We start from the raw sequence: 26,225 nt of genomic DNA, 5'->3' as shown, positions 1-26,225 counted from the left end.
TTTCTTTCGGTGCAGATTTCTGCTTCCTCATCTCCACAGACATTTAATCTACTTCCCAGATTGATCTGCTAGGGTTCAGCACGCCATGCAGCTGCTGTGTAATAACAGGTGAACTTAAAGTGCCTGCCAACTTCCAAAACATCTTGCACAGTGTTCTTAAGAAAACTATTTGTTAGTTTTGAATGGCTTTTCTTCCCTGTTGGCCCACAGAATTGCTATCCAGTCCTTCTGGATATGATTCTGTCCCCAGTGGGATAGGAGAAAAACAACTGCCCACCTACCTCTTCTTTTTTTTTTTTTTTTTTTTTACACACCCTGTTATCACTGTGTTTAGTTCTGTAAGACTGGTTTTCAGCACGCTCCTCTCCCTGCCACGCACTGCCCTTCATTTCCAGTCACAATTAACTCAGACTTCATTTTCACAGAGAGAGAAAAAGAGAAAGATCAGGAGGACTTCTAATAAAGCCATCCTAACTATTTTTCAGCTACTCTCAATCCGTAAATATGAGAATATAACAGCAGTTAGCAGCTCAGAAATAGCTATCCCATCAGCCTGACTTCTTTAAAGAGTAATCAGCTACTAACAGGATTAAAAGAACGGTCGATCCACCATCTTTTTTCTTCAACTAGACCAGAGGCTAAACGAAATAGGGTAGGGCAAATACATCTTTCGAAGACAGAAAGAGGAAGAATTAGAGAAAGGGAGTAAGAACCTGAACTGCAACGAGTAAAACCCAGTTCAGTTCCCTAGGTTGTGCGTCTGCACTTAACCCAGAGGTCCACTTTTCCTTCCACTCCACTGTGAGGTACTACATCTGTAACACCAGTGCCATATCATACTGCAACAATATTGGGGGACATTTAACCCTTTTCTGATACCCATATTAGGTACCCAACACACCTACACAGACTCCACTAACACAAGTAGGTACTAGGCAATTTAGATTAGATGTCCTTCTTGTAACAGTTCAGCGTAGCTATATAATATCCACTGGCAGCTATAGTATTTCCTTGTTAGAAAGTAATCATAAATGCTGAATACAGACAGATACACAAGCTGTCAAGTACTGGTCATTAAAGCATACAGCTAACCTCAAATTTTCTAACTCCACTTTGATTAATGCAAAACGTAACTGATTTCCACATCAGTTAAGTTACTTTAAAATATCAACTAAGAACCCACCTATACATCATAGTTTATAAAACCAGCACAAACTATCATACTGATAGGCTTCCCAGACATTGATGTTAAATATCAATGCCTAGGACTTGCTGCAAGATGTTTGGAGATTTATGTGTCATTTCAAATGAATGCAACACTAGTTAACGATTGCGTTTGAGAGACTGACGATCAGCTTCAGATTGACCACACTTACCTACACATGAAAACAAGAGCAACCTAAAAAACAATTAGACCATAGATTAAAACCACAAGAGCCATCAGTAATTGAACTGACGCTGGCAAGGCTGGTGAACAAAAAGTCCATTGTGCTTGATTTGCCGAGAGTGGCAATCCCTGGTAAGGTTTTGGCGACGGAGACTGTTCCTGTTGAGATAGTGTCTTTCATTGTGTTCTTTTATCCAGTGAGTAGGACGAAAGCTCTTGTTTTTTTCCAGAAAAGTTGAACGCGTAGCAAGGGCTGTGACATAGCAGTGAACACGCTGTCCCATTTCATTTTGGGCCTCCAGTCTAGAAATGTAACAAGTAGGTATCAGTCATTACTGAGTTACATTGACAAGACACGCAAACTATAGAGGGCAGGAGAACAAGGACACCAACATCCAGCATTTCGAAAGGGCATCTTTATGCTACTGGACAGAGATTTGGGCTGAGGCGAGGTCAATCTGGTTTAGGAAAACCACACTGTTAAGTATTGCATAGAGCTGCTGACTCACTTTTAGCATGAAGGCACCACAACAGCCTTTGGACTTTCAGTGTATTATGCTACTGCACCCTTCCTTCCCCACCCCACCTCCCTAAGGCCAGGATGCCATATAGATCAGATATATAAGGCGATGTGTGTCATGCTGCTCCAGATTTAGAAGTCTTTGAGTTCTCCAGCAGGCAAAGTTTGGTTTAAAACCTTATTGAATACAGGTGATTCTGCCTGAAAACAGAAACACACTGATCAAAGTGCATTTGGATTGCCAGCCACACAACTAAATCCAAACAGTGTTCATGCAAATTAATGGGAAAGACTGACCAGTTGTGACACACATGGGAAATAACTTTGAAAAAAACCCAAAACTTTTTCCTCAAACAACCCTCTAGATTTTATGAGCAGAGAGTCAGCAGTTTTGGCAAATCCTTACTGCATCATGCACTAGTGGAGAAAAAAATAAACCAACAAAACAGCAACCTACGCAAGCAGGGACCGACACGTTGAAAAAAGGACTTCCCTACTTCACAGAACAATCACTGGTGTTTCCTGAAATTTCCAAAGTAAAGCTAAAAATAGCCTGGCAGTTTTAAAAGCAAAGCAAATCCCAAGTCTGAGTGCCATAGCTGCTGTGAGACCAGCAGCATGGGAGCTGTTGTCTCCTCCCAGGACCCAACTACTGTCAATTCAGTGGTGCCCAAGAAAGACGTGTGCAAAACCAGGAGCTTGCTCAGGTGTGAGCAAGAAGTCCCTTGCAAAGTCTGTTCTCCAGCACTAGCATGCTTCTATAATACAATCTCTTCTGGAGGAGCTTAACTTGCATTTATTTTGACATCTCTGGAGATTTAAGTCTGGCCTGCTGTGCCACAGTATACCCTTGTTGCTTTGTTCTTGGGGTCTTGCAGGTACCTGGCAGAGATATGAGCTCTTCCACCTCCCACTACTCAACCCTGAGGCAAAATATTCTGGGTCAGGGAGTATACTCTCTCCTCTACCTTTTTTTCCTTTCAAATAGCCAAGTCCACTTGCTTTTGGCTCCTCAGCTAGCGTGAGATAACTGACTAAAGCCTACAGATTCCAGAACAGTCACATGTGACAGGTTTGTTTCCCCCCACTGTTGTCTCACTGGATATTGTCCTAAACCTAGCACTTGGAATACAAAGCAAGAAGTATGTGAAGAACACAAATCAATACACAGTGCCTTGGAAATGCTTTTTCTATGCAGATTACACCGGTTTAATTTACATCAGGGTACCTGCAAATACAGGGTTTTCTATATGGGTCAATACCTTAATACATTCAACAGTGCTGGAGGTGGAACTTCAAACAAAGGCTTTCTAGGGAAAGCAGTAAGGGGCAGGGAAGCCACACCACATTGTGTTATTAGAACCCATTTTTCCTAAGCATGCCCTTGCTACATGTCATTAGCTAGCAAAGGGCATCAACTGCTAATACAAAATATTGCAGTTTGCTATGGAAAAATATGACTAACCTGACAAACAGGGAGAAGTTCATATAACATCCTTTTGCTTTGAAAGGAATTTAAAAGGAGCAAATAGATTTCCTCCACAAAAGGGGAAAAACTGGTTCAGAATTGCTGGTTGAAGATGTTTAAGGTTTCTCCCTCTCCTATCAAATACTGGTTTGCAAACCAACACTCTTCTACTTGCCACGTGAAGTGAAACTGGGATAGCAGAGGCAGTTTGAATTCGCTAAAGGCCACACACTCTTCTAAAATATAGCATTTTGGTATCTTAATACCTTCCTTTGGTAGTCTGATGCTGGTGAGACCTGGACAGAGAACAGAGTGATGAGCCTCCAACAGTGTTGTCAAAATGTCATTTCAGAGGGGCTGTGCTTAAAGCCAGACGGCCACTACATCTATCTGCTGCTACAACCCTGGCATCTATCTTCTGTCTAGGAAGCACAAGTGTCCTGCTAGTTGCGCTATAGAGCCAGACCCCACAAGAAACATTGAAGGCTTCAGGTGTCCCGTCCCCCCCAAATTAATATTTACGTAATTTTTCTGCACTTAGCATTTTGGCATGTTAAAGCAGAAGTAGTTAGGCTTGATCAAGTAACATCATTTGGCACAAAGGTTAGTCCTAAACCCAGTATTGTTTTGGCAAACAAGGCTCTAGAGGAAGCAGTGTTGCTAGCAGTCTGATCAAACACAAAGAACTGTCCCAAAACAGTAGTACTTACTGTGCCAGTGTGCCTTAAGCAGCTTTTCTTGGCCCTACAATGTTAAATGGCCAAGCATTAAACCACTAAAGACTTGAAAACAGCTTTTGAAACTTACTGCATTATCAGAGTAATTGATTTCCACAGTTTCTGTACTTTACGTCAGCTCCCAGTCTACTCCCAGTTCTGCCACCCAAAATAACTCCCACAAAAGTCTAGACCCTCTAACAAAGCAACAGCACAGATTTGTGAGAAACTTACACACCAGTTAAGGATCATCACGCTTCTAGCCTCTCAACACATTAAAGCAGCTTAAATGTATAGTATAATGTACCACAAGATTCTTCTCCAGAGAATTTATACCAGTACCCCTAGTTCACAAGTCACCGAGCAGTCAGAATCTTACAGTCCATTATAAATTGTATTTTAGATAAACTGATCTACTATCTAAGGTACGTAGATCAGGTAAACTGATCTACATAGTAAGTTATGCCTCAGAGCTGACAGTTCTATTGCACATTCCTTCAGATCCTCATTTTAAAGGGTGCTGTGCGCTCATAGCTTTCCCCCCAGCTTAGGTAGACCCCTGATGCTTACATCAAACCGCCCTCCCCAAATATTTACACAAATCCCCTGTTCTCCAAGATTAACTGTATCAGCACTATACTTCAGGATTGTACAGCAGCATGTTCTCAGTGTCACTTATTTCTTTGAGCTAAGAACTTTAAATACAGCAAGGAGGTGATCAGAAAAGTCAGTGATTATCTACCTACAGCAACTCTACCACTACACAATTTTTTCCTGTGGAACAAAGCTCACTATACTATTATTTTTTTCAAAGCGTTTTTAAATTTAGGCACCAGATGGGATGAAAAGTCAGAATTCATTATTAACCAAGATTCACAAAACATCCAATTATTTCCAAATCAATGAACACATGGGCAAGTGTGGAGTCATGGTGGCAAAAATACTCTTGTCTGTAAAAATCTATGTATACTTGATTACATCCATGGTCCTTGAATGTGCCCAGAAGAGGGCAACAAAGCTGGTGAAAGGGCTGTTAGGAATGTCCTATGAGGAGTGGCCAAGGACTCTAGGACTGTCCAGTTTGGAGAACAGGAGGCTGAGGGGCAACCACCTTACTGCTTTCTTCAGCTTCCTAAAGGGGAGGCAGCAGAGTGGGAGGTGCTGATCTCTTCTCCCTGGTACCCAGTGATAGGACACACGAGAACAAAAAACTGTGCTAGGGAAGGTTCAGACTGGACATTAGAAACATTCATTACCAAGAGGGTGGTCAAACACTGGGACAAGCTTCCTAGAGAGGTGGTCTACATCACAAGGCTTGACAGCGTTTGAAAGGTCAAATTTTTGGTCAACCCTTACTAGGCCAGGCAGTTGGAAGGCCCATACAGTGATCTAGTCAACTGAAACAGCCTATCATATAGCACTACATGACTATTGCTGCATTTACTGGGCAGTTAACCCCAAAGAAGCAGTGCACAACAAACACATCTACAATAATTCCACGTGGCTGGATCTTTATGATATTCTCCCCATCAAAATAATCAAACAGCACAACTTCTTATCTCACAAGAAGTAGAAGCTTGTAGGGCAATTTTTTCCCTTGAGGTGGAAAAATTCTGTGCAACATTTCAGTTTGCTTTTGTTCTACAAGTCACCTGTGGAAAGACTTAATTCTGCCCTAATCCATCACTACATTGAAGAACAAAAAATACCAAAATAGACTTTGGTATCAGGATAGTTACAGCAAAATATTTTTCTCACAAGGTGACCAACAGTTATGATAGATACAGATAGCTATGGAAAGGCCAAAGTGCTTTCAGATCTACGTTATCAGCTACACTGTTAACTGCCATCGGTTTCAACAGGACTGGGGTCTATGCTGTGAGGGAACAATCAGGCTCCATAAATATTCATTGGTGTCAAAATAGCATACCAAACTACCTCCTGACACTGTCATCTTGTATAGCATTTTTCTAGGCAGGCAGGCAGCCCTGACCACTCTACCCACCTTGTGTGGTATTCATGCCTTATTCAATTGCTCTGAAATAAGCTGGAAAATTCAGTATTAAGTGTCTAAGCTGATCAAGCGGAAACCAGATATTTTCAGCAACAGAGCTCCTCGAGAAGAGAAGTCAGACGTACCTGGGACTACTTGGGCTGCAAAACTCCTCCTCTCCACATCCAGTCTCATTAAGGCTGTGACAGGTATTATGGACAGCATACACAGACATGCTGGGATGCTCTATCAGGAGGTTCTCCATTGGACTGGTTTCCACTTTGATAGTGGTTAATCCACCTGCAGTAAAACATGGGGGTGGGGTGATAAACCAGCTCTCCTCCATGGGACACGACTCAAACTGGATGAAGCAAGACTCGCTGGTCTCTGGCAAGTGTTCCAAGGGAGACGGTAAACAAGAGAAGACAGGCGAGCTGTCTCCGGCTGATTCTTCAGCAATGTCTGCTTCCTCCACAGAGCAATTAGTGCAAGTGTCTGCTGTAGGTGGCCATTAGTCAGTTGAGCGGAACCCATGTACATTGGTGATAGCAGGAGGTTGAAAACAAGGTCGCATGCAGCCAGAGATGAGATATTAAAAAAAAAAAAAAAGAAAAAAAAAGAAATAAACACCTATCAGCATGTACACCAACTTAGTTTTTTAAAAGCAAGGGGAAAGGGAATTCCCTCACAAGCCATGCTAGACACGTAAAACAACTGTTATCAGTAAAGCAATATGATTGCACAATGAGTCAAACGTATTTTATCTGTACAAGTGGTTCTGCTGAAGCCTGTGTCAGGCTTTAACCTGACATCATTATTCTCAGTTTACATAACATGTTTTGGCACATTTCTATCAAAGACATGCTATGCTCTAATCCACACTGATTTTACTTTGGCAAAGTTTTTCCAAACCTACTGGTTTCTAAGCAGAAGATAAGTTTGACAAACATCTTACCTATGAAGTCAACTAGAATCCACTCATCGTCTTCTTTCTCACTGAACTCTGGCTCTTGGCTGGACAAGCTATTAATCTCTCCCATGAGCATGTTATTTAACCTCTGGAACATTACTAAGGCAGGAACAAGACTTTGGCTGGTAGGTCTTTATGTTCAAGGTTCAAGGCACAGCTCACGCTGTACTAGCAGAGTGGCATAGACTTGAGATTAAAGTGCATAGGTGCTTTATCAGCTTAGGTACGGGACATGCAGAGGCATGACTTGTAAACAGCTTACGTGAAACCTGCAAAAAATGATCAGAGGTCTTAGTGACAAAGTAATAGGTAACATCCCTAGGCAACAAGTTACAAACCCTCCCATTAGTGCAGTCTGAGGCATCAGTGAACATTCTTCCCCTAAGAAGAGAGGCAGCTTCACTGGCATTCACAATTCCTCGCAGCTAGATAATTACAGAAGGAGCACCTTCCTCTACATCCTCCTCCGCGCTCAACAGTCTGTCCAGCTGTTGGTCCCCACCTTCCCCTATGCGAAGGGACGGCTTTTGTACAGGAGTCTTAGCCTACGCTCACTGAGGTGCTCCCCCAGCTCCCTGCCTGTCTTCCTCCTCCTGGTCAGAGAGATATGTGAAGGGCAAGTATGCCTTTTCTGCTCCAGACACCACATCCTGTCTGTTGACACAGCCTCACACTTCTCCCAGATTCCCACGAGGGCTTCCAGGGCTGCTCCAGGCAGTGTTTCTTCTCTTTTCCATCACATACAGCTCAGGGCCACTGCTGATGAGTTAATACAGCAGGAAGATAGGTCCCCTCTCAGGTTCAAAGTGCACTACATAATTACTGGTGAGATCATTTTCATAACAAGTGCCCAACTAGTCATGCATGGTAAGTCTAAGTAACAAGGCAAAGTAACTTGTATACTTAATTAAAACCAATGCTTATTTCTTAACACACTTCCCTAAATCTACATGTAATTAGTTACCATAAGCCCGAACTGTAAATTTGGCAGTTAAGATTAAAAAAATCCCATTACTACCAAGAAGCTGAATGCTCTGTCACCTCAGACCACCATCCTTACAGCCTTTGGGTATTTATGTATGAGCTAACAAATAGAAACAACTGAAGTAGCAGAATAAGTAGACTATACGTAAAAAACATTAATCTGTTTAACTACAAGTTAATTTCACCATAGTAATATTTGAATTATCACAGCATGTCAGAATTATTACAGATTAAATATCTGTTTAATTATTAAACAGGGAAGAAGATATGCATGTAAAGAGGATATGAGTGTCCGCATTCAGAAAGAGAAAGAGAGTAAGACACACTACACTAGATAAACCCAGCCATTGAAAGAAGATGCAACCCATAAAGAATATTACTTAAGGCCAGCATACCCTGTAACTCTCAGGCCACACTAAAGGGTCTTTCTGGCCTCATCTTACTCCAGGACAAAAGACTTCCATCACCTACTTGCTCAATACAAGGACAAGCACCTGCTCCATGCAACACTGCACCTACATACATTTGTGCAGCTACCTCCTTATTCAAACAGCACAAAAGGACAGGATTAGAACTGAAAGTAGTCTTCAGAAGCAATAGGTAAAGGTACAGTGTAACTCAAGAAGTTACACACCCTAGTTCTTCAATAGGAACCACCAGCTGCAGGAAAATACAAGACTAAAAACAAATGACCCAGCTGCAGTAGTGATAAAAGTTTGGTTTTTTACCACCACACTTGAAAATGACACATGGGATCTGTTAAAGGGAGATACAAGAATGATCGGGAGTCTAAAGATAAATGATAAATTTTTTTCAAAACAGGAAAGTCTTAACAGAGGGAAGGAAAAATTGACAACAGTAGTCTATTATGTGAAGAAAGAGGCAAACATTTATTCCTTCCTTCAGCATTCATAGCAAGCAGAACTGCATTTTAACTGCAGTAAAATTCAGTTTTCAGTGGTTACCAAGTCCTGGATGGGTTACCCAAGAAAACGCTGAATGCCCACAGTGCTCCTACGCATCTTCTTGAGAAAGTCTGATCACTTCCATTACAGACAGACCTTACCAAGGATAAAGAAAAGGACTGTAAGGGAAAGCGTGAAGCCTGTAGTTTTCCAGTTATCTTCCACATCTATCCCTAACCGTCTTCTGGCACAAGGTCTAGGAACAAAAGAGTTCAGTTTTAATTTAGGCTAACTAGCAAGCCATAGTGTAATTGCTGATCAGTGCTGCCTTTCCCTGTACTCCCACACACACGCGCTGCCTCTTTGCTGGATCTAGAGTGAGAGTACCTTCAGGCAAGGGCTGTCTTTGTTCTGTGTGTAGAGTGGAGCAAGATGAGAGATCACACTCCCTTATTATAGATCAACAGGCACCACAGCGACATCAAATAATTAACCTCCGACAAGCAGCACCACTCCCAAAAACATAAACAAACTACAGCTTGTTAACCTACGACTGCCTTTCTGTAGATCAAAAGCAGGTTGTCCCTTTCCCTTCCTCCACCAAAAACGACCTTAAAAAAAAAATCTGAATCATTTAGAAACTGGTTGATGTTTTGACATCCTTTTGGACAAGTGCCTTTAAGAATGTCACCCCAAGAAGTGATGCTGTCACTCAGGAGCAGGCGAAGGAGATGGAGGCTGAAAGGGAAGCTCCTGCTGGAGATCTGGAGTGATCAAAAGCAGGTTGTGCCTTTCCCTTCCGCCACCAAAAATGACTCAAACCCCTCATCTGAATCATTTAGAAACTGGTTGATGTTTTGACATCCTTTTGGACAAGTGCCTTTACCGGCACAGTACTGTGCAAGTCAACGGGGACCAAGAAGCAACGCTGTCACCGAGGAGCAGGCAAAGGACACGGGGACTGAAGGGGAAGATCCTGTCGGAGAACTGGAGTGCTGTCAGCTGCCAGAAGAGACCAGACTCGGAGCAACCACAGTGCGATAAAAGGCTGTCACAGAAGACGCCTCCAGTGAATCAGACAGGCAGCAACACTGCATTGTTGCATAAATCTCCTTTTTTGTCCCTTGCAGAGAGGATGGGGCGCGTACCAATAAGAAAAAAAGGAAAAATGATCTCGTCCCGATAGCTTTGGCAGCTCCCGTTCGGGCTCGGGGCCGATCCCCGCGGCCCCACCGCCACCAGGAGGCTCCACGACGCCGCTCCCCCCCAGCCCAGCCCAGCCCAGCCCAGCCCAGCCCAGCCCAGCCCCGCCGCCGGGAACACGGGAAACCGGCCGCGGGGCTTTCCGAGCAGCCGGGATGGAAGCGGTGACGGGGGAACGTGAGCTCGGCCGCTGCCTCCCACCGCCTCTCCCGAGCGATCAGACCCCCGTAAGCGATCCCATCCCCGGCCCCGTCGAGCGAACTCACCTGCCCTGCGCTGCTCCGCGTCCCCCGCGGAGCCCTTTGTTGTTATAGCGGCGGCGCAGCTGCCGGTCCCACCGCCCCGCGCCCGCCCCTCCGCCAATGGGCGCCGCCGCCACCGCCTGTCGCCAACGCACGTGACCGCCAGGCGGGGACGGACGCCGTGCCCCCCTCCCCCGCCTCGCCACGACCACTGGCGCCCGTCCACCAATGGAAGCCGCCCTGTCGCTCTGGCCACGCCCACTCACGCGCCTATACGCCAATGGACGCTGCTGCTGGTTGGCGAGGGGGCGGGGCCGGATGGCCGAGTCACGCCCCGCTCATCGATCAGGCCACGCCCGCTCCCCGCCCCTCCGCCAATGGGCGCCCCCTGCGGCTGTCGCTAACGCACGTGACAGGGAGGTAGTCGCCCCGCCCTAATTTTGGGCGACAAATTATTGACCCTTAATTTTGAGTCAATAAAGTTCTGAGCACGCGGGGTGGTGTAAGTGAAGTGGTCGTTATAGGGTTGATCTAGGAGAGCGGCTGGTTAGGAACGGAGGTGGTTAGGAACTGTAGAAAATCGTAATTAGTAGTGTAGTTAAGCATGCAAATCGATTGTTAACCAACTATGCGTGTTTAATTAATCATTAAATATGCACAGGCTGGTTTGGGTTCATACGATGCTTTGCACTGGAAGAGATCCTTATAGGATGGGTTGGCAGGACCATCAAAGAGCATCCAGTCCAATCCTGTGCCAGGTCAGGTTGCCCAAAATTCCATCCAGCCCAGCCTTGGAGGACACCAGGAATGGGGTATCCACAGCTGCTCTGAGCAACCTCGTCCAGGGGCTCACCACCCTCATCGTAAAATGTTTCTTCCTTATATCTAGTCTGGATCTACCCTCTTTTAATTTACAAGACATTACCCCTCGTCCTGTTGCCACAGCTGTCCTAAGACATCTGTCCTCATCTTTCTTATAAATCTTGTTTAACTACTGGACGTTTGCAATAAGGTTTCACTGGAGCTTGCTCTCTTCCAGGTGGAACAACATCAACTGTCTCATTCTTTCCTCAAAGGAAAGGTGCTCCGGCCCCTTGATCACCTTCATGGCCCTCCTTTGGACCCACCCCAATAAATTCATGTGTTTCTTGGACTGGATGCAGAATTTCAGGCAGAGTCTCAGGGGAGCAGAGTAGAAGGGGAGGATCACCCTCAACGATTAGGCTGAAGCACCTTAACTGGCGTGTAAAGTTTCCAAGTCACACATCCAGAGCCCTAGAAAACTTGTGCATTAGGCCACTCGCCCCATCCACTCCCTATTTTTCTTTAAGGAAGAAAAAATAAGAAGCAGTGGACATAGATGCAGTGCTCTTCTGAGAGATCATAGAATAGTTTGGGTTGGAAGGGACCTTAAAGATCATCCAGTTCCACCCCCGCTGCCATGGGCAGGGACATCCCACTAGATCAGGCTGCCCAAGGCCCCATCCAACCTCGCCTTGAACGCCTCCAGGGATGGGGCAGCCACAACTTCCTTGGGCAACATGTGCCAGTGCCTCACTAGTCTCATGGTGAAGAAATTCTTCCTAATGTCTAGTCTAAATCTGCCCCTTTCTGGTTTGTACCTGTTCCACCTAGTCCTCTCCCCACAAGCCTTTACAAATAGTCCCTCTCCATCTTTCCTGTAGGCCCCCATCAGTTACTGGAAGGTCGCTATAAGATCTCCTCAGAGCCTTCTCTTCTCCAGGCTGAACAGGCCCAACTCTCTCAGCATGTCCTCATAGGGAAGGTGCTCCAGCCCTCCGATCATCTTGGCAGCCCTCCTCTGAACGTGTTCCTACAGCTCCATGTCCTTCTTACGTTGAGGATTCTAGAACTGGACACAGTATTCCAGATGATGTCTCACAAGAGAGGAATAGAGGGGCAGAATCACTTCCCTCGACCTGCTGGCCATGCTTCTTTTGATCCAGCCTAGCTCATGTCGAGCTCCTCATCGACCAGCACCCCCAAGTCCTTCTCTGCAGGGCTGCTCTCAAGCACAGTCATGCTGTACTGAAATTGGGGATTGCCCTGACCCAGGTGCAGGACCTTACACTTGGCCCTGTTGAACCTCATGAGGTTCTCAGAGGCCCACTTCTCCAGTCCGTCCAGGTCCCTCTGGATGACATCCTGTACTTCCGGTGTGGCAACTACACCACTCAGCTTGGTGTCATCCTCAAACTCGCTGAGAGTGCACTCAATCTCGCTGTCAATATCATTGATAAAGATATTAAACAGCACTTGTCCCAGTACAGACCCCTGAGGGACACCACTTGTCATGGATCTCCATCGCGACTTTGAGCCATTGACCACTACTCTCTGAATATGACCATCCAACCAGTTTCTTATCTACCGTACCATCCACCCATCAAATCTATATCTCTCCACTTTAGAGGGAGAGATGTTGTGGGGGACTGTGTCAAAGGCTTTACAGAAGTCTAGATAGATCACATCTGTCATTTTACCCGTGTCCACTGCTGCGGTTGCCCCATCATAAAAGGCAACCAAATTGGTCATACAGGAGTTGCCCCTGGTGAAGCCATGCTGGCTGCCATTAATCACCTTCCTGCCCTCCATGTGCTCTAGCATAGCTTCTAGGAGGATCTGTTCCATGATCTTCCCAGGCACAGATGTGAAGCTGACAGGTCGGTAGTTCTCAGGGTCGTCTTTTCTATCCTTTTTAAAAACGGGCACAATGTTACCCTTCTTCCAGTCAACAGGGACTTCTCCTGATTGCCATGACTTTTCAAATATCATGGAGAGTGGCTTGGCAACCACATCAGCCAATTCCCTCAGGACTCTGGGATGCATCTCATCAGGTCCCATGGACTTATATACGTTCAGGTTCCTCAGGTGTTCGTGAACCTCATGTCTAGTCTAAATCTGCCTCTTTCCATTTTATAGCCATGAGCAGCTAAAAGGAAAGGAATTCCAGGCAGTGAAGTTAATGTTTCAGGAGAGCTGGTGTAGACATGCTTTAATCACTCCATGTAGTTCAGAATGCACTAGAGTGTTTACAGTTGCCTCAGACTGAGGGAATACCAGCTGGGCACATATATACATCCTCTAGAAGATGCTAAAATAAATGGGTGATGTGTAGCAAAACTGTTTTACATGCAACACATCTTAATGTTTTAGAATTTTTCCTGATTTTAGCTGCAGTTTAGTTTGTAACAACCAATAACAACATCTTCTGCTAAAACAAAAAAGATGTTACTTGCATGCTTGCATGTTTTACAGTTGCTGGAGTCCAGATAAATGTCTCAGTGTTAATAATCTTGTTTTGTACACTTTCTTTTTTTTTTTTTTTTTTTTTTTTCCCTAAGGACAAAGCTTTTCTATGTAAAACAAAATGGAGAAAGGAAATTTTGGAGAATCACTGCAAGTGTGTTTCTGTGGCTGGGCACAGGCTGTGTGATTTGACTGGTAAACTGCCTGACTGATATGGTTTGCAATATTTTTGCAAAAACTTCAAATGTCTGTTATTCGTAGAATCATAGAATGGTTTGGATTGGAAGGGACCTTAAAGATCATCCAGTACCAACCCCCCCGTCATGGGCAGGAACACCTTCCACTGGATCAGGTTGCTCAAAGCCTGAACTAACCTGTCCTTGAACACCTCCAGGGATAGGACATACACCACTTTTCTGGACAACCTGTTCCAGTGTCTCACCACCCTCAAAGTAAAAAAATTATTTAGAATATCTAATCTAAATCTCCCTACTTTCGGCTTAAAACCATCACTGCTCATCCTGTCGCTGCATTCCCTAATAAAGAGCCCCTCTCCAGCTTTCCTGTAGGCAGGATCTGTCCTTCTTCCAATGCTGCTTTTCTAGGCTGAACTAACCTCTCCTGGATTATAATATCAACTTTATTTTTATAACACGTGCACTTCAAGGGGCATAAACTGATTGTACATTTGGTTGAACATTCGGTTTATAAGTTGAAGCAACTTGGGAAAAAGCCTGCAAAGTCTCTTCGGTTTTCAGTGAGAGGGGCTCGAAAACTGAAGGGGTGGGGAGATGGCAGAAGCCAGCGCGTGTCTGTGAATTCAAGATAGGCGAGACAGAAAATTAAATTTACAGAATAAATGCCCTGAAGGATTTATCTATATTACAAAATTACATTGTGTTAGAGCATGTTAATTAGGGCCATACAAAACACTGGGTGTAGACAAGAACTGTCATGCTTGGCAGCTGGGTTACCTTGGGTCAACAACAACAAAAAATATTAAACATAGTAATCTTTATTTATATTGACTGTTATATTAAACATTACACATTGACCAATTAACATAATGTATTTTTCCAGTGTGGACAAGCCCTTGGAAGGCTGGGGTTGTATTTGAGATATAGACTCATAATGAAGTTAAAAGGCCATTGTTTATAAAGTCTCTTGAGAAGTGATTAAAGGGATAGAAGCTCTCTTCTTTCTGTAGTGTTGGCCTCAATTTCTTTCTTTATTTCTTCATTCCCTATCACAAAATGGTGTAAACAGTGGACTTGCTCATTCTTTCCTCTAAGTCACATCACTGTTGACTGGAGAGGCACAGATCTGAAAGCTGTCCCTCTTCTGAACCTGGCAGCCAGTGCACTTTTGTTTCATTTCCAACAAACACTTAGGCATATGAATGGTTTCAGATGAAATAAATTCCACATGTCGACTTAAATACCTATTAACCAAGAGCCTGGGTATTTCATCATGCACTCACTGAGGTCATTGACAAATTTTCTGGTGATTGCAGTGGTGCAGGTTGTGGCGTAGATGCTTTATCCAAAGTCTTTCAAATCAAATAGCCTTTCTACTAATTCTAGTGGTTGTTAGATCAGCCCCTCAAACAGCAAAAGAAACACAACTTTGGTCTGGATCTTGCTGGACACAAAAGCTGGCTCAGGACTGGCCTTCCCTTCAGGAGTCTGACTTTTATATCTGTATTACAGAGAGAAAAAAACAACTGGGAGAGAACTGGAGTAAAGGAGCCATTTGTGTTTCCAATAATACGTCCCTTTGCGTGACTCTCTTGGTAGGGGTTAGCAGAGAGTTTGTTGTACTCTCTGTGTGCCCAGGCACAGCTTAATGGCACAGCCTTTGCTGTGCCTGCAAAAATCCCCCTGTGCATCCAGAGTGCTCTCTATCTCACACAAATAGTAAATGACTGGGCAGCAGTCTCCTGTTATTTGAACTATATTGATTTTTCAAGATCCTACGCATTACTGCAAGGCATGATCTATTGCCCAGGTTCCTGCTGCGAGGAAGTGCTACAGCAGTATTTAGCAGGCATGATGTGTGTCTCACCATGGAATACAGAAGCACTGACCTTCCTACCACAAAACCTGCAAGTTACAATGAGGGCATTGAGCTTACAACAAAGCACTGCCATGTGTTGTGCCTCATGGAGAGGCCCTACGCCACAGACGTGCCTGTTTAAATGGTAGGTGAGAATGCAGCTGTATCTCCATACTAGAGACACTGAGTAGCAGGAGAGAGAGTGATGCCAAATAGATCTTGCACAGATTGAAAAAATAAGCTCCCTCTAAACTTTGGAAAAGATATATCCTCTAGACAAAGAGAAAAATTCTTTTCAAACATGGTGTAACAAAACACTTAATATCACTTGAAGTGACTTGCATGAACAAATCCATTGTTCCCATGCATTACGAAACTGGCGTATCTGTGCAGGAACCTCTACACCATCCGTCTTTGCTGATATGTGTCTCATTGATTAAAGGTCAGCGCATCCCACCTACCAAAACCAAAATTTCAGATTAATGTTCAGTTAAAAGCTGATGCCCTGAACCTTATCGTGATTATAACCAAGTCTAATGCCTTCTGCTCCATAGAAAATATCTTGGCTGTGCAGAAAGTCCTGCACTCTATAGGAAGAGATCCTGTTTGACTCTGCAAAATCACCGCTGTCAGTAGGTCATGGCCTGTCCCGCTGAATGCAATATGCAAAAATAATGGGGTGTTATAATTAAAAAAAAAAATCAAGTTTATGATTAACTGCAATGAAATACTTTTTTTCTTTCTTTTTTTTTTTTTTTTTTTTTTTTTCCTGTGGAAATGATACTAGCTGCTGTTCAAGAGTCCAAGCTTTTCTATCCAAATTTAGATCCAAACACTCCAAACCTGTTGTTTAAAGCATGAGCAGTCCAAACAGATCCAAGCTTAAAAAAAGCAGTCTGACATTTGTGTCCTTGCACAAATGTCAATCTGTTTTTTGAAAGTGGACTTAAGGATTTAAACATCAATCTCAGTTAAAACAAACCATTCCTTTTCTGCTTTTCTTCTTCTGACTTCAGTTAGTGCAAAGGTTTCTGCAACATTGGCTTAAAGATATCAGATTGATTGTTTCTTCTGCAAGTCACAAGATTCTGATGCTCTTTTCCCAAACAGCAAGTTAAAATTTTGAGAAAGAGCAGGCATTTCCAGACTTTTATGCAAAACAGGTGTTAGAGACCTGTTTCTGTACTTCTAGAGCATGAACTCAGCAAAATTAAAGAATCCAATTTTGACATGATGAAGAGCCTCATGATTTGGTTGAGCGAGATCCAAGGAGGCAGAAATTACTGGATATGATCCTCTAAACCAGACTGAAAATGTTGGTGGATTCAGTTTTCTACGGAAGAACTATTACCTTAAAACAATAAACCTGTTGTCCTTTTCAGAAACGAGTCCTTGCTTAGAAAAAAAATCTCTTTTCCATAAGAAACTGTCAAAATGCCATTCCTGCTTTTCATATTGTTCAAGAGCAAAACCAGGTATAATTCTGTCTTCAAATTGCCATTGGCAGGAAGCCATTGTAAATCATAGCCAGATTAAAAAAAAATAATGGTAAGCTTTAGCTACACGTTGAGGTCTTTTCCATCAGTGACAGCATTTGAGTTGTTAGCTTGGGCTAGAGTGTGTCAGGCATCTCAGCAGGTAGTGCTGTGCCACAGTGCCGGCCTCAGAGGCAGATGCTTCTTGTGTCATTATATGAATGATTTTTCTCCTGAGCCCAGAGGCATCCATCAAACATTTTCCATTGGGATTGTCTGTCCTCTTTCATGTTTGTCTCCTGTACTAGAAAACAGCCAGCATTTTTCACTGCTCTTGCCTGAACCTGTCCTCTCCTTCAGCATTCAGTAATAAAAGACTGTATTGTTCCTCTGGGTACAACCAGGAACCATGCTCTTCTACAGTTTTCTTCTTTGCCTGTGATTGGAGAGGCTTTCCAGAAGCACACCTCCCACCCAAGACAGTCAAGTGAAGTGTTCTTAACATCCAAAGGAGAAATCATCTGTGAATTTTTGATGGTAGCATTGAACATGCATTTGTTACATTTATGAAATTCCTACATGCTTCAGATGTTTGATGGGTTATTATGGTGGTTATTAACCTTCTTTTTTTTTTTTTTTTTGTTCTTTATTTCAGTAGTGACATTAGGATGATGGGCATCCCACAGTCAATGTATAGGCAAGTCTGCTTAACCACCTACTACAGGCTGAGTTTAGGAGAAACTTATCTCGATGTCATGACTTATTTTCCTATACTGGATTTATCTTCATAGTCAATGTCAGTTAATGTTCAGCGAAAGGATAAGAAGATCTCTCTGTAGCATATCTGTGTTTTAAATCATGTGAAAATGACAGACAGAGTGAAAGAGAGCTTCCTTCTTTAATTGTCATCCCAAAGTGTGTTTTGTTGTGTGGCTAACCATGCTTAAAACCCTTCCCTGAATTTTTCTGCACAACCACAGAGTCAGCAGACACACACTGCTCATATCTCTGAGGCATTTTTAGTTTCACCAGTGATCCATTTATTTCCTTTCAGCTCTCCAACTGATTCATATGCTTCCCAAAACAGCGAGCACTATCTTTGTTCTGTTGTGATGAGTTACAAAAGAATTAGCAACATCAGTTTAGCACCAAGTAATATGAATCATATCACATGATTGGATGTGCTTGGATTTCAACTGTAAGACTCGAACCAACTGCAAATTACCATTATTTTTGAAAGATCTCTTAGTCTTTGCAGAGTATAAAGCCACACACTGTAATTCCTCATTGTTATTCTTTTCTTGGGTGTTTCTTGCAAATAGTGAGCCCAACATTTCTCAGTGTAGCTCAGACCAGCCCCAACAGATTAAAAAAAAAAAAAAAAAAAAAAGCCGGGTACTTCTGAGAGACTCAAATAATGTCTATTGCAACGGAGCCTGAGGTAACCATGGTGGATAAATAGGACACGACTTTTCCTGCTCCCAGGTCTCAGGCACTGCATTGGTAACGAAGACAATCAATACTTCAAAATGTCCTTAACTCATGTGTTCAAACCTAATTTTAGCATGGTATGTATGCAAACATATGTATGTGTCTTTGTATATTTCATAAATGATTTATACAGTGTGTCACAGTACGTGTGTGTACACATGGAGGAATTGACTTCGAATCCCAAGCACATATTGACAGGTTCCTTCTCTTGCCCAGGTCAGATGTGATGAACGCCAGAACTTTGTGCCAGCTGAGCTCTGACGAATGAACAAAAAGGATGCGATGTCTTGTCGGTTGGGCTAAGCATTTCATAGAAGCCAGGTGCAAGAGTCATCATTGCATGCTGAATCGTTGCAACTCAGAATCTGCTATTACAGTCAGCTGAGGAGCTCTTTTCAGATAGCATTTTAAAACTGTGTCTGTGCAATAACAAATCAATGAGGTCTCAGCCTCTGCAAGATTTATGCTAATGACCCCTTCAGGCAAGAGACAGATCCTGCCATATGCCTTTCCAGTTTGGAATAGTTAGTGTTCACAGCAAGGTAAAGTGTAGCTCCCTGCATAACAACGTAACTCCTTAGATGACAGCAATGATTTCAGTAAAACTTGCCAGCACAATCTTCTTATCCAGGCATCACAGGAAGAGACCTGTACTTCCAGATTGAGTTGTTAACCTGTTGCGTGGCTTTGGGCAGAGTAGGTAACTCTGCCCAAGTTCCTCATACGTAGGATGTGGTCAGGTAGTCAGGCACTCCACCAGGATGATGCAAGTGAGTTGTTTGCACTTAACCCTTTTTGCTATAGGGTTGCTGTCTAAGAACTTTTCAAACAGCTGTAAGTTGTTGGAAAGGTTTTTGGTTACCATGAAAAAGAGCTGTTTCTGGGATATTCTTCCAGATGATGGTTCAGTTGGTGTGAGGTCCAATATCTAGAGAAAGTAAGTTAGTATTCTTCAAATCTTAAACTTATTAACCAAACCAGCACTTATTGGCCATGAGTGACAGTGTGACAGAATGTGACAACTAGACAGTCATTCCCTCAATCTCCAACCACCTGGTATGCCCCAAGGTTCAACTCCAACAGCCAATGTGCAAAGGGCTATTTGCCTCACCTGTGCCACTGCTTCAAAACATGCTACTTAACTTATTTTAAAGATATATCTTTCATCCTGCTGTTGTGAAAGTGCCCAAGTAGTAGAAATGTTCTTTGTAACTAAATTCCTGGCAAAAGCAGGGCATTAGAGTGTCTTCCAGAGTTTTTGGAAAAACATCATGACCAGTTGTGACAGACTGAGGAATGTGTTGTGAGAAAACAGCCAGTTCAAGACAAGAGATAAATAAAAGATGCTGAAGTTGAAAGAACTCTTTTTCTCTGTGCCTGAATTTTAGGCATATTATCACTTAAATGTCAGTGCTTGAATAATTAAGGTGGTGTAATGAGATGTAATTGCCAGAGCTGCAAGGACAGTAAACATAACTGTGCTATTATCAGGACAAGCTGAGCTCCCAATGGTGCAACAGGTCAAACAGCTATAATCATGCCACTGTACCAGGAACAGGATACGTGAAGGGGCCACGTGCAGGCTGAACATGAACATATTGTACCTGGGCCTTGCAACTGTAATTAGAACAAAGCTGAAGGTTTATAGATTCCAGGCACAAAACAACACGATAAAGCCTAAAAAAATTTTGAAAGGAAGTTGGAAGAAATACAAGTTTGCTATTCAACAGAGTGATGTCATATTAATTAACTGCATAGTTGTGATAGTGCAGAAAAAAAATGCTATTTAATAATAGGAAATCCAAGATTTTCTGTCTTATCAAGAATAATCCACTGCAAAAACACAGACTGAAGAGCAAATGAGCAGGGAGAAGCCCTGAAGAAATATTATGGAGGTTGCATACTCTTTCAAAAAAAGCACACTATACTGAGAGGTACAAATGTAAATAGAGGCTGTAAGATACATGAAGTAATTATTTCACTTTTCTCAGTATTGGCAAAGCTCAGCTGGAGCTCAGCAAGCCTAGCTTGGGGTACTGTGCTTGGGATAGATAAAACACTCATCAGGCTACAGAAGAGACCAACGTGTGTGATCAAAGCTCCAGAAAAAAACAACTTACATGGGAGGATTGGAGAACTAGGGGGTGTTTGCTCTAGTGAGTAGAAATCTGACAGAAATATGAGAGCAGTCTTCAAAAATAAAGACATTGCAGATTAACAAGACATTCCATTGCAGCAGAAATAGACTTTGGTTAGGCATTAGGAAAAACTTTCTAAAAATAAGGCTAGTGATGCATTAAGCTAGATTGCCTGGGGATTGTAAATCTTTTTAAAAAGAGATCAGATAAAACTGAGTCAGAAATGGCAGAGATAAAATTCATTCATCCGTAGAGTGGGATGGAGTAGACGACTTCTTGAGATCTCTTTTCATCTGTATTTTCCACAATCATCCATAAGATGAGCATTTGGGTTTTTTTGGAGTTGCTTGTTTATTCATGTTCTTCACTTGCTCCTTAGTCTGGGAAATGGAAATCTCATAGTTCAGTACCAGCCAGCACTGAGTTCAGGCTTTTCTTGCACTTTGTAGCGATACATTGTAACTGTTCAAGTTGCAAAGACAGCAAGACAGTTTTAAATGGTGTTAATTAAAACAATAACTTTGAAGCAACAATCATACCAGTGAAAGTAATTACAAGTGGTTTCAGGTCAAAAGATTTCATGAAAAGAAGTCTTAAGCTGTGAGTCTCGGGTGATTCGCATGGTCCCTTTGACACCTCAAAAAGCCTGTGCTTTCTGGATGAAATGTGCATGTTTACTGGGACAGGCAGGACAAAATCAGGAATAAACCCATTTGGACCCACTCTGCAAAGCAGCCGTTCCTGCTCTGATGTGCTGCAGGGGAAGCAGGAGATCTGTTACCATTTCACCACACTGCTGGTGCCCACTGACGCTTGCATACATATCCATATCTGCTGCCAACCAAACAGAGCCATGTGGAGTCCTTCTAACACAAACGAGGCGGCAGGTGCGTTTGGTCTGCCCACGGTGCTCTCACTGGATGACTGGGCCCTTCGATAGGATAAACTTGGGACAAGCTGAGCAATTTAGGCCTCTTCCTGCTTCCAGAGATGCCTTGGTGTTTTTCTTCCATCAGTTCCTGTGGTGGCAAAATCAAAGCCTCGAACGGCTAACCTGCCTGCCTGTATTCTGAGAGATTTGGGCAACATTCAGCTGTTTCTGTCTCCATATAATTTTGGTTATTACTGAGAGAATTTTAGCTCGCCTTCCAATTATTCAAGCTCCATTACAGTGATCCTTGTTGCAATGTGCTAAGGTACTTGGCTCCTGAACTACTGCCATAAAAAAGATAAAGCACTTCTACCTATTATGATTAATACTGTTTTGCTAAGTATGGAGGGCACTTTGGCTGCCCTCCCTCCATGTTGCTACAGCAACGCACATCTGTAAGGAGTCATTCTTCTAATTGTGTCAATTAGGCTTATATAAGAGTATTTCAGTGATCTAAATGCTGTGGAAAGCTTGGTCTGAAGATAAGCCTCATGCTAACCAAACCCTTCCTCCTGGTGTAATTGCGTTACTCACGGCAAGCAGGAAGCAGTGCAGTGGTTCACTGAGCTGGGTGGGTTTGCTTGTGTCTCCTATGGAAAGGAGCACACCAGGGGGCTTCTGAAATGCATCTCTGGAACAGAGGAAACAAAAAGTGAGCTTGTATTTTGCTTGCAATACATCATTTTACAATCAAGACAAAGGAAATTAGAATGCAAACCCAGCAAGTAATGATGCTAGATTAACTATTAATACTTTGCAGCTAAATGGTGCCAGATTGATGACTAATACTTTACAGCTATGCGCTGTTTTTCAAATAAAGCCAGTTGGTGGAATCCATACAGAAGTACAAGTCAACAACAGTGAAAGTGCAGCAAGCTTCTGATTGGCACCTTTGACTGGAGCAATTTGAAAACTGCGAGGCCATATGGAAACTTTCCAGATAACAGCAGTACCCTCCTCATGCAAGAAAACTATGCTTCTTTCCACACAATAACATTAAATTAAGAAGTTTGTACTAACTAGCTGCTTATTTTATTAGCTCTGTCCTCCAAGGGTGTTTTTGCAACCCAGATCATTATGTGCGAATAATAAACACTTTCTGAAAATGGTCTTCTTGAGAGGGTTGTCATTAAAATATTAGCAGAAGACACTGACTTGCTGTTACATAGCATTACACCACCACAATTGCCATGTTTTTGCAGTGCTGTGACTCATCATAGGAGTTTGTTAGAGACTGGTTATTGAAATAACATCCAATTGCAATAATTGCTGGCTGAAATCTCCTGAAACAAAGAAAATGATGTCTTTAAACTGAGACAACTATGTCTAATTACAGCCTGTGATAGTTATATAATAATGTAACTGTCCAAACATAACAGTATGATTGTTCAAATACATAACTTCATTAGTCCAAAAGAAATCTAAAAGTTTCAAAAAGCAAAATGCTACCTCTTCCCAGATTCTCATCCTGTGTTGTAATGGATTAGGCTGAAATATTACCTATTGTATGGAATAGGGAGTGATGGTCTTTTCACACGATGTTTTCAGATTACAGGGAATTGTAAAAACAGCACTTTGAACAAAAGTTTCTCCTTGCTTTACTTTTAATGCAGCTTCTGACTGGCCACAAAGTAACTTACAGTTACATGTGAGTAACTCACAGCTGTATATGGGTATGAGATTGATCTTGAACTGCTTTTATGTTAAAATATTATAATGGCCTATATAAGATAGGAGGTGAGGAAAGGACCTCCTACAGTCACAGATGCCAGATCCCAATGCCAGCCACATTTAATAACCTGCTGAATCTAGGCTAAAAAAAGAATCACTATACTTGGAGTAACATTTTGTCTTTGCATTGGGCTGCCTAGTGCTGAAGTCCTTGGTTAGGAATAAGACTGTGGAACTAAGTGCTCAGTACATGAAGTTGCAACATCAAAATGCACTGCTTTTCTTTTGTCAAAGAGGGGGTTGGGAGAAGGCGATGTGGGGAAAGGAGGTGACCAGAGAAGTTCCCCAGCTTAGCATTTCCAGTGCAAGCATTGACCTACATTGACCTGCCTCCCAGAACTGAAGCTTTGTCATACTGATGCAGAAAGGATTACTTCCCTGTGGTTTTTAGTCGTCAATCTTCCAACCTAAAGCTCCTTTTTCCTTAAGGTTCTCAATAATTCTTCTGTTTCAGCAACCAGAGAATTGCCATAAATCACCTTTCTAAATCAGCACTTTTTTCCTTTCTGTGCTCTCTAAGGGTGTTTTGTCATTGATCTCGTCTGCCGTGCAACTCTTTTCACTATTTTAGCTGCATTTAATTAGCACCAACATTTATAATGCTCAGAACTGAAGTCCAGACTATCTGTGGATTTGAAAACAGTTGGTTTTCCAAAGATGTTTTAGAAATTCTTTGAGATTCCACATCACCAGAAAAATGCAGGAAAGTGAAAAGCAGGGCAGTAGCTGGGCATCTCATTTTTGCAACAACCACTGTACTTTGCCTGGCTGTTATGACTGGCTGATACGGGACACTTCTGGGGGAAAATGTTTCTACCTACCACTGCAAATCTCAGTATCAAAATTCCTATGCATGTTTGTGCCCAGAAGTCCTCTGCAGAAGACCGTCCCAAGTCCTGCTCAGGTGTATCTCCTCTCCTAGTCTCTCTGAACCTAACAAATCAGTTTGGCCAAGCAGAGTTGGGAGGGAGTCTCTTGAAGGAGTAAGAACACCACCAACAAGGATGCTAATGGCTGAATGATGTGGAGTTTCCCTATCTGTGATAGTTCTGCTTTGATGATTCCTTACATGGTCAAGGGATGGGAAAAAAGAACACCTTGAAAATAAATCTGGCATTCTTCTCTAGCTACATGGATATTATACTATCTGTCCACTTTCGTGGAGCACTTCATAAGTTCCTTCAGTTTGGTTCCACAACCAAAATGACAGCTTCCTTGTTTCCTCTGCAGGTTTCTTCAGTACTATTTCTACTACATTGTAGATACCCTTTCCAAGTACTCAAGTGCTTTCTGCTGATGCCTGAAGACTGGTACCATCATTTACATTTTTCACAGTCACAGAACGACTGAATCAGTAGATTCTGTCAGAATCTGGGAGGTGTCTTTGGAGATCTTCTAGTCCATTCCCTCCACTCAAAGTGAAGGCAGCTACAGCTGTTATCTACCTCATGCCTGGGGTTCCTTTTGTCGTGTAAGGAGAAAATGTGCAAACACGAATGCTCATGTGGATTGATGAAAAACTGGGATCCTGATGTGAGACAGTGACAGGGTGGAAACACTCTGTGTGACCTCTGAGGAACTAGGCTGAGTTTCAGAAGAGGACATGGCCACATAAAGTAAAGAATTGGGTGTCTCTGCACTGTATTCTGCTGTCCTGTTCCCTATGGTCTGCACTGTATAAAATTGTCAAATTATTTAAAGATATTTCAGTTCGGTTGGGAGCCTTGCACCCTTCCACAATGGATTTAAAAAAGAAACTTTTGCGAAAAAAGAAGCTTGCAGTGTTCAAGGCACTCTCCTGCCAAGCAGCTGACTGCATGGCCTGCTCTCACTGGGACTGCCTGGCACCTGCCATGAAGGGCTGAGATGAAGGAAGGAGCGATGAGGAGAGACTATTTTCACACCATGAGCAGGGAAGGAGGCTGCCACTGGGAGGCAGGGAGCAAAAGTCAAGATGGAATGAATCCATATCTGTTTCCTCTCAGCTCTATGACCTCTGGACATGTTGCTGCCAAATGTTGTTTACAGGTGAGCTTCCCAAAGCATTGTCTCATCACTGGAGACTGGCATACTGCCTGGCCTGCAACACTCCAGGAGCACCTGCTCTGCATGGAAAGTTTTCTCTGAGCCCTTTTACAAGCTGTTACAAGGGCCTTGGAGGCAGCAAGAGTGCCTGGGATGCTGTAGCACTGCCAGCAAACCTGTAATGTTTTGCTCAGATGCCTGGCAGCACACTCAACCCTGCAAGAGTTTGGAGCCTGGTTAAAGTTCCTGGACAGGTCAGGGGTCAGGCTGAACTGATCATAATGAAAAGGGATACCCTCAGGCCACCAGTTTTTTTTTTTTAAATGGTAGAAGACAGCAGAAGTTCCTGGCTTGTGTCTGGTGGAATATATCCAAGTGCCAAAAGACACTGTGATCTTGGACTCTGCCAGGGTAAACGGTTTATGAATTATCCTCACTGACTGACAAAGCTCGGGCAGATCAGGGTGGGGTATCCTTCATAGTTCTTGCTGATATAGACATCACGTGGCAAGCAGCAAAAGGAACATGGGTCCTATTTTTGCTTCTTGTTTTGGTGAAATGGCATTGGGCAAACCCCCTTACAGCTCAAGGACTAAGACAGGGCAAGCATGATGCCAAGTTCTACTCTTTACCTTCCTCTAACACTAAAAAGCAGCAAGCACCCACGTGCCTGTGCAGGTAGTGCGAGGCAGAGGACAAATGGCAGAAAAGGGAGCAGTTCCTA

The 26,225-nt window shown here is 43.1% G+C and overlaps 1 protein-coding gene across 5 annotated transcripts; it reads right to left on the bottom strand.

The window, feature by feature from the left end:
* Nucleotides 1-10,544, bottom strand: TP53INP1 (tumor protein p53 inducible nuclear protein 1). Of its 5 annotated transcripts, none has more exons than XM_054059911.1 (5): nt 10,413-10,544; nt 7,040-7,323; nt 6,231-6,582; nt 4,086-4,119; nt 1,525-1,690 (listed from the first exon to the last, which is right to left on the bottom strand). In XM_054059911.1, exons 2-5 carry the CDS (start codon nt 7,149-7,151, stop codon nt 1,673-1,675), a joined length of 516 nt encoding a protein of 171 aa, XP_053915886.1. In that variant the 5' UTR covers nt 7,152-7,323; nt 10,413-10,544; the 3' UTR covers nt 1,525-1,672. The 5 variants fall into 5 exon arrangements, with proteins under 5 accessions (XP_053915884.1, XP_053915885.1, XP_053915887.1 ...); XM_054059913.1 differs by having other exon boundaries at nt 6,231-6,579; XM_054059909.1 differs by lacking the exon at nt 4,086-4,119 and having other exon boundaries at nt 1-1,690.
* Between the last annotated feature and the right edge of the window lie 15,681 nt (nt 10,545-26,225).

This window comes from Cuculus canorus, chromosome 2 (genome assembly GCF_017976375.1).
Source record: "Cuculus canorus isolate bCucCan1 chromosome 2, bCucCan1.pri, whole genome shotgun sequence".
In the NCBI taxonomy this organism is placed as follows: domain Eukaryota; kingdom Metazoa; phylum Chordata; class Aves; order Cuculiformes; family Cuculidae; genus Cuculus; species Cuculus canorus.
The sequence above is the reverse complement of the archived record's forward strand: the minus strand, read 5'-3'. Positions and strand labels throughout refer to the sequence as shown.

What these genes read in the sequence shown, in the direction of transcription:
- TP53INP1 (XM_054059909.1), bottom strand. Translation starts at nt 7,151, where the DNA reads ATGTTCCAGAGGTTAAATAACATGCTCATGGGAGAGATTAATAGCTTG. An exon ending in GATTCTAGTTGACTTCATAG is followed by an intron (nt 6,583 to 7,039) that starts GTAAGATGTTTG and finishes GGCCACCTACAG; the next exon opens with CAGACACTTGCACTAATTGC. An exon ending in TGCAGCCCAAGTAGTCCCAG is followed by an intron (nt 1,691 to 6,230) that starts GTACGTCTGACT and finishes TTACATTTCTAG; the next exon opens with ACTGGAGGCCCAAAATGAAA.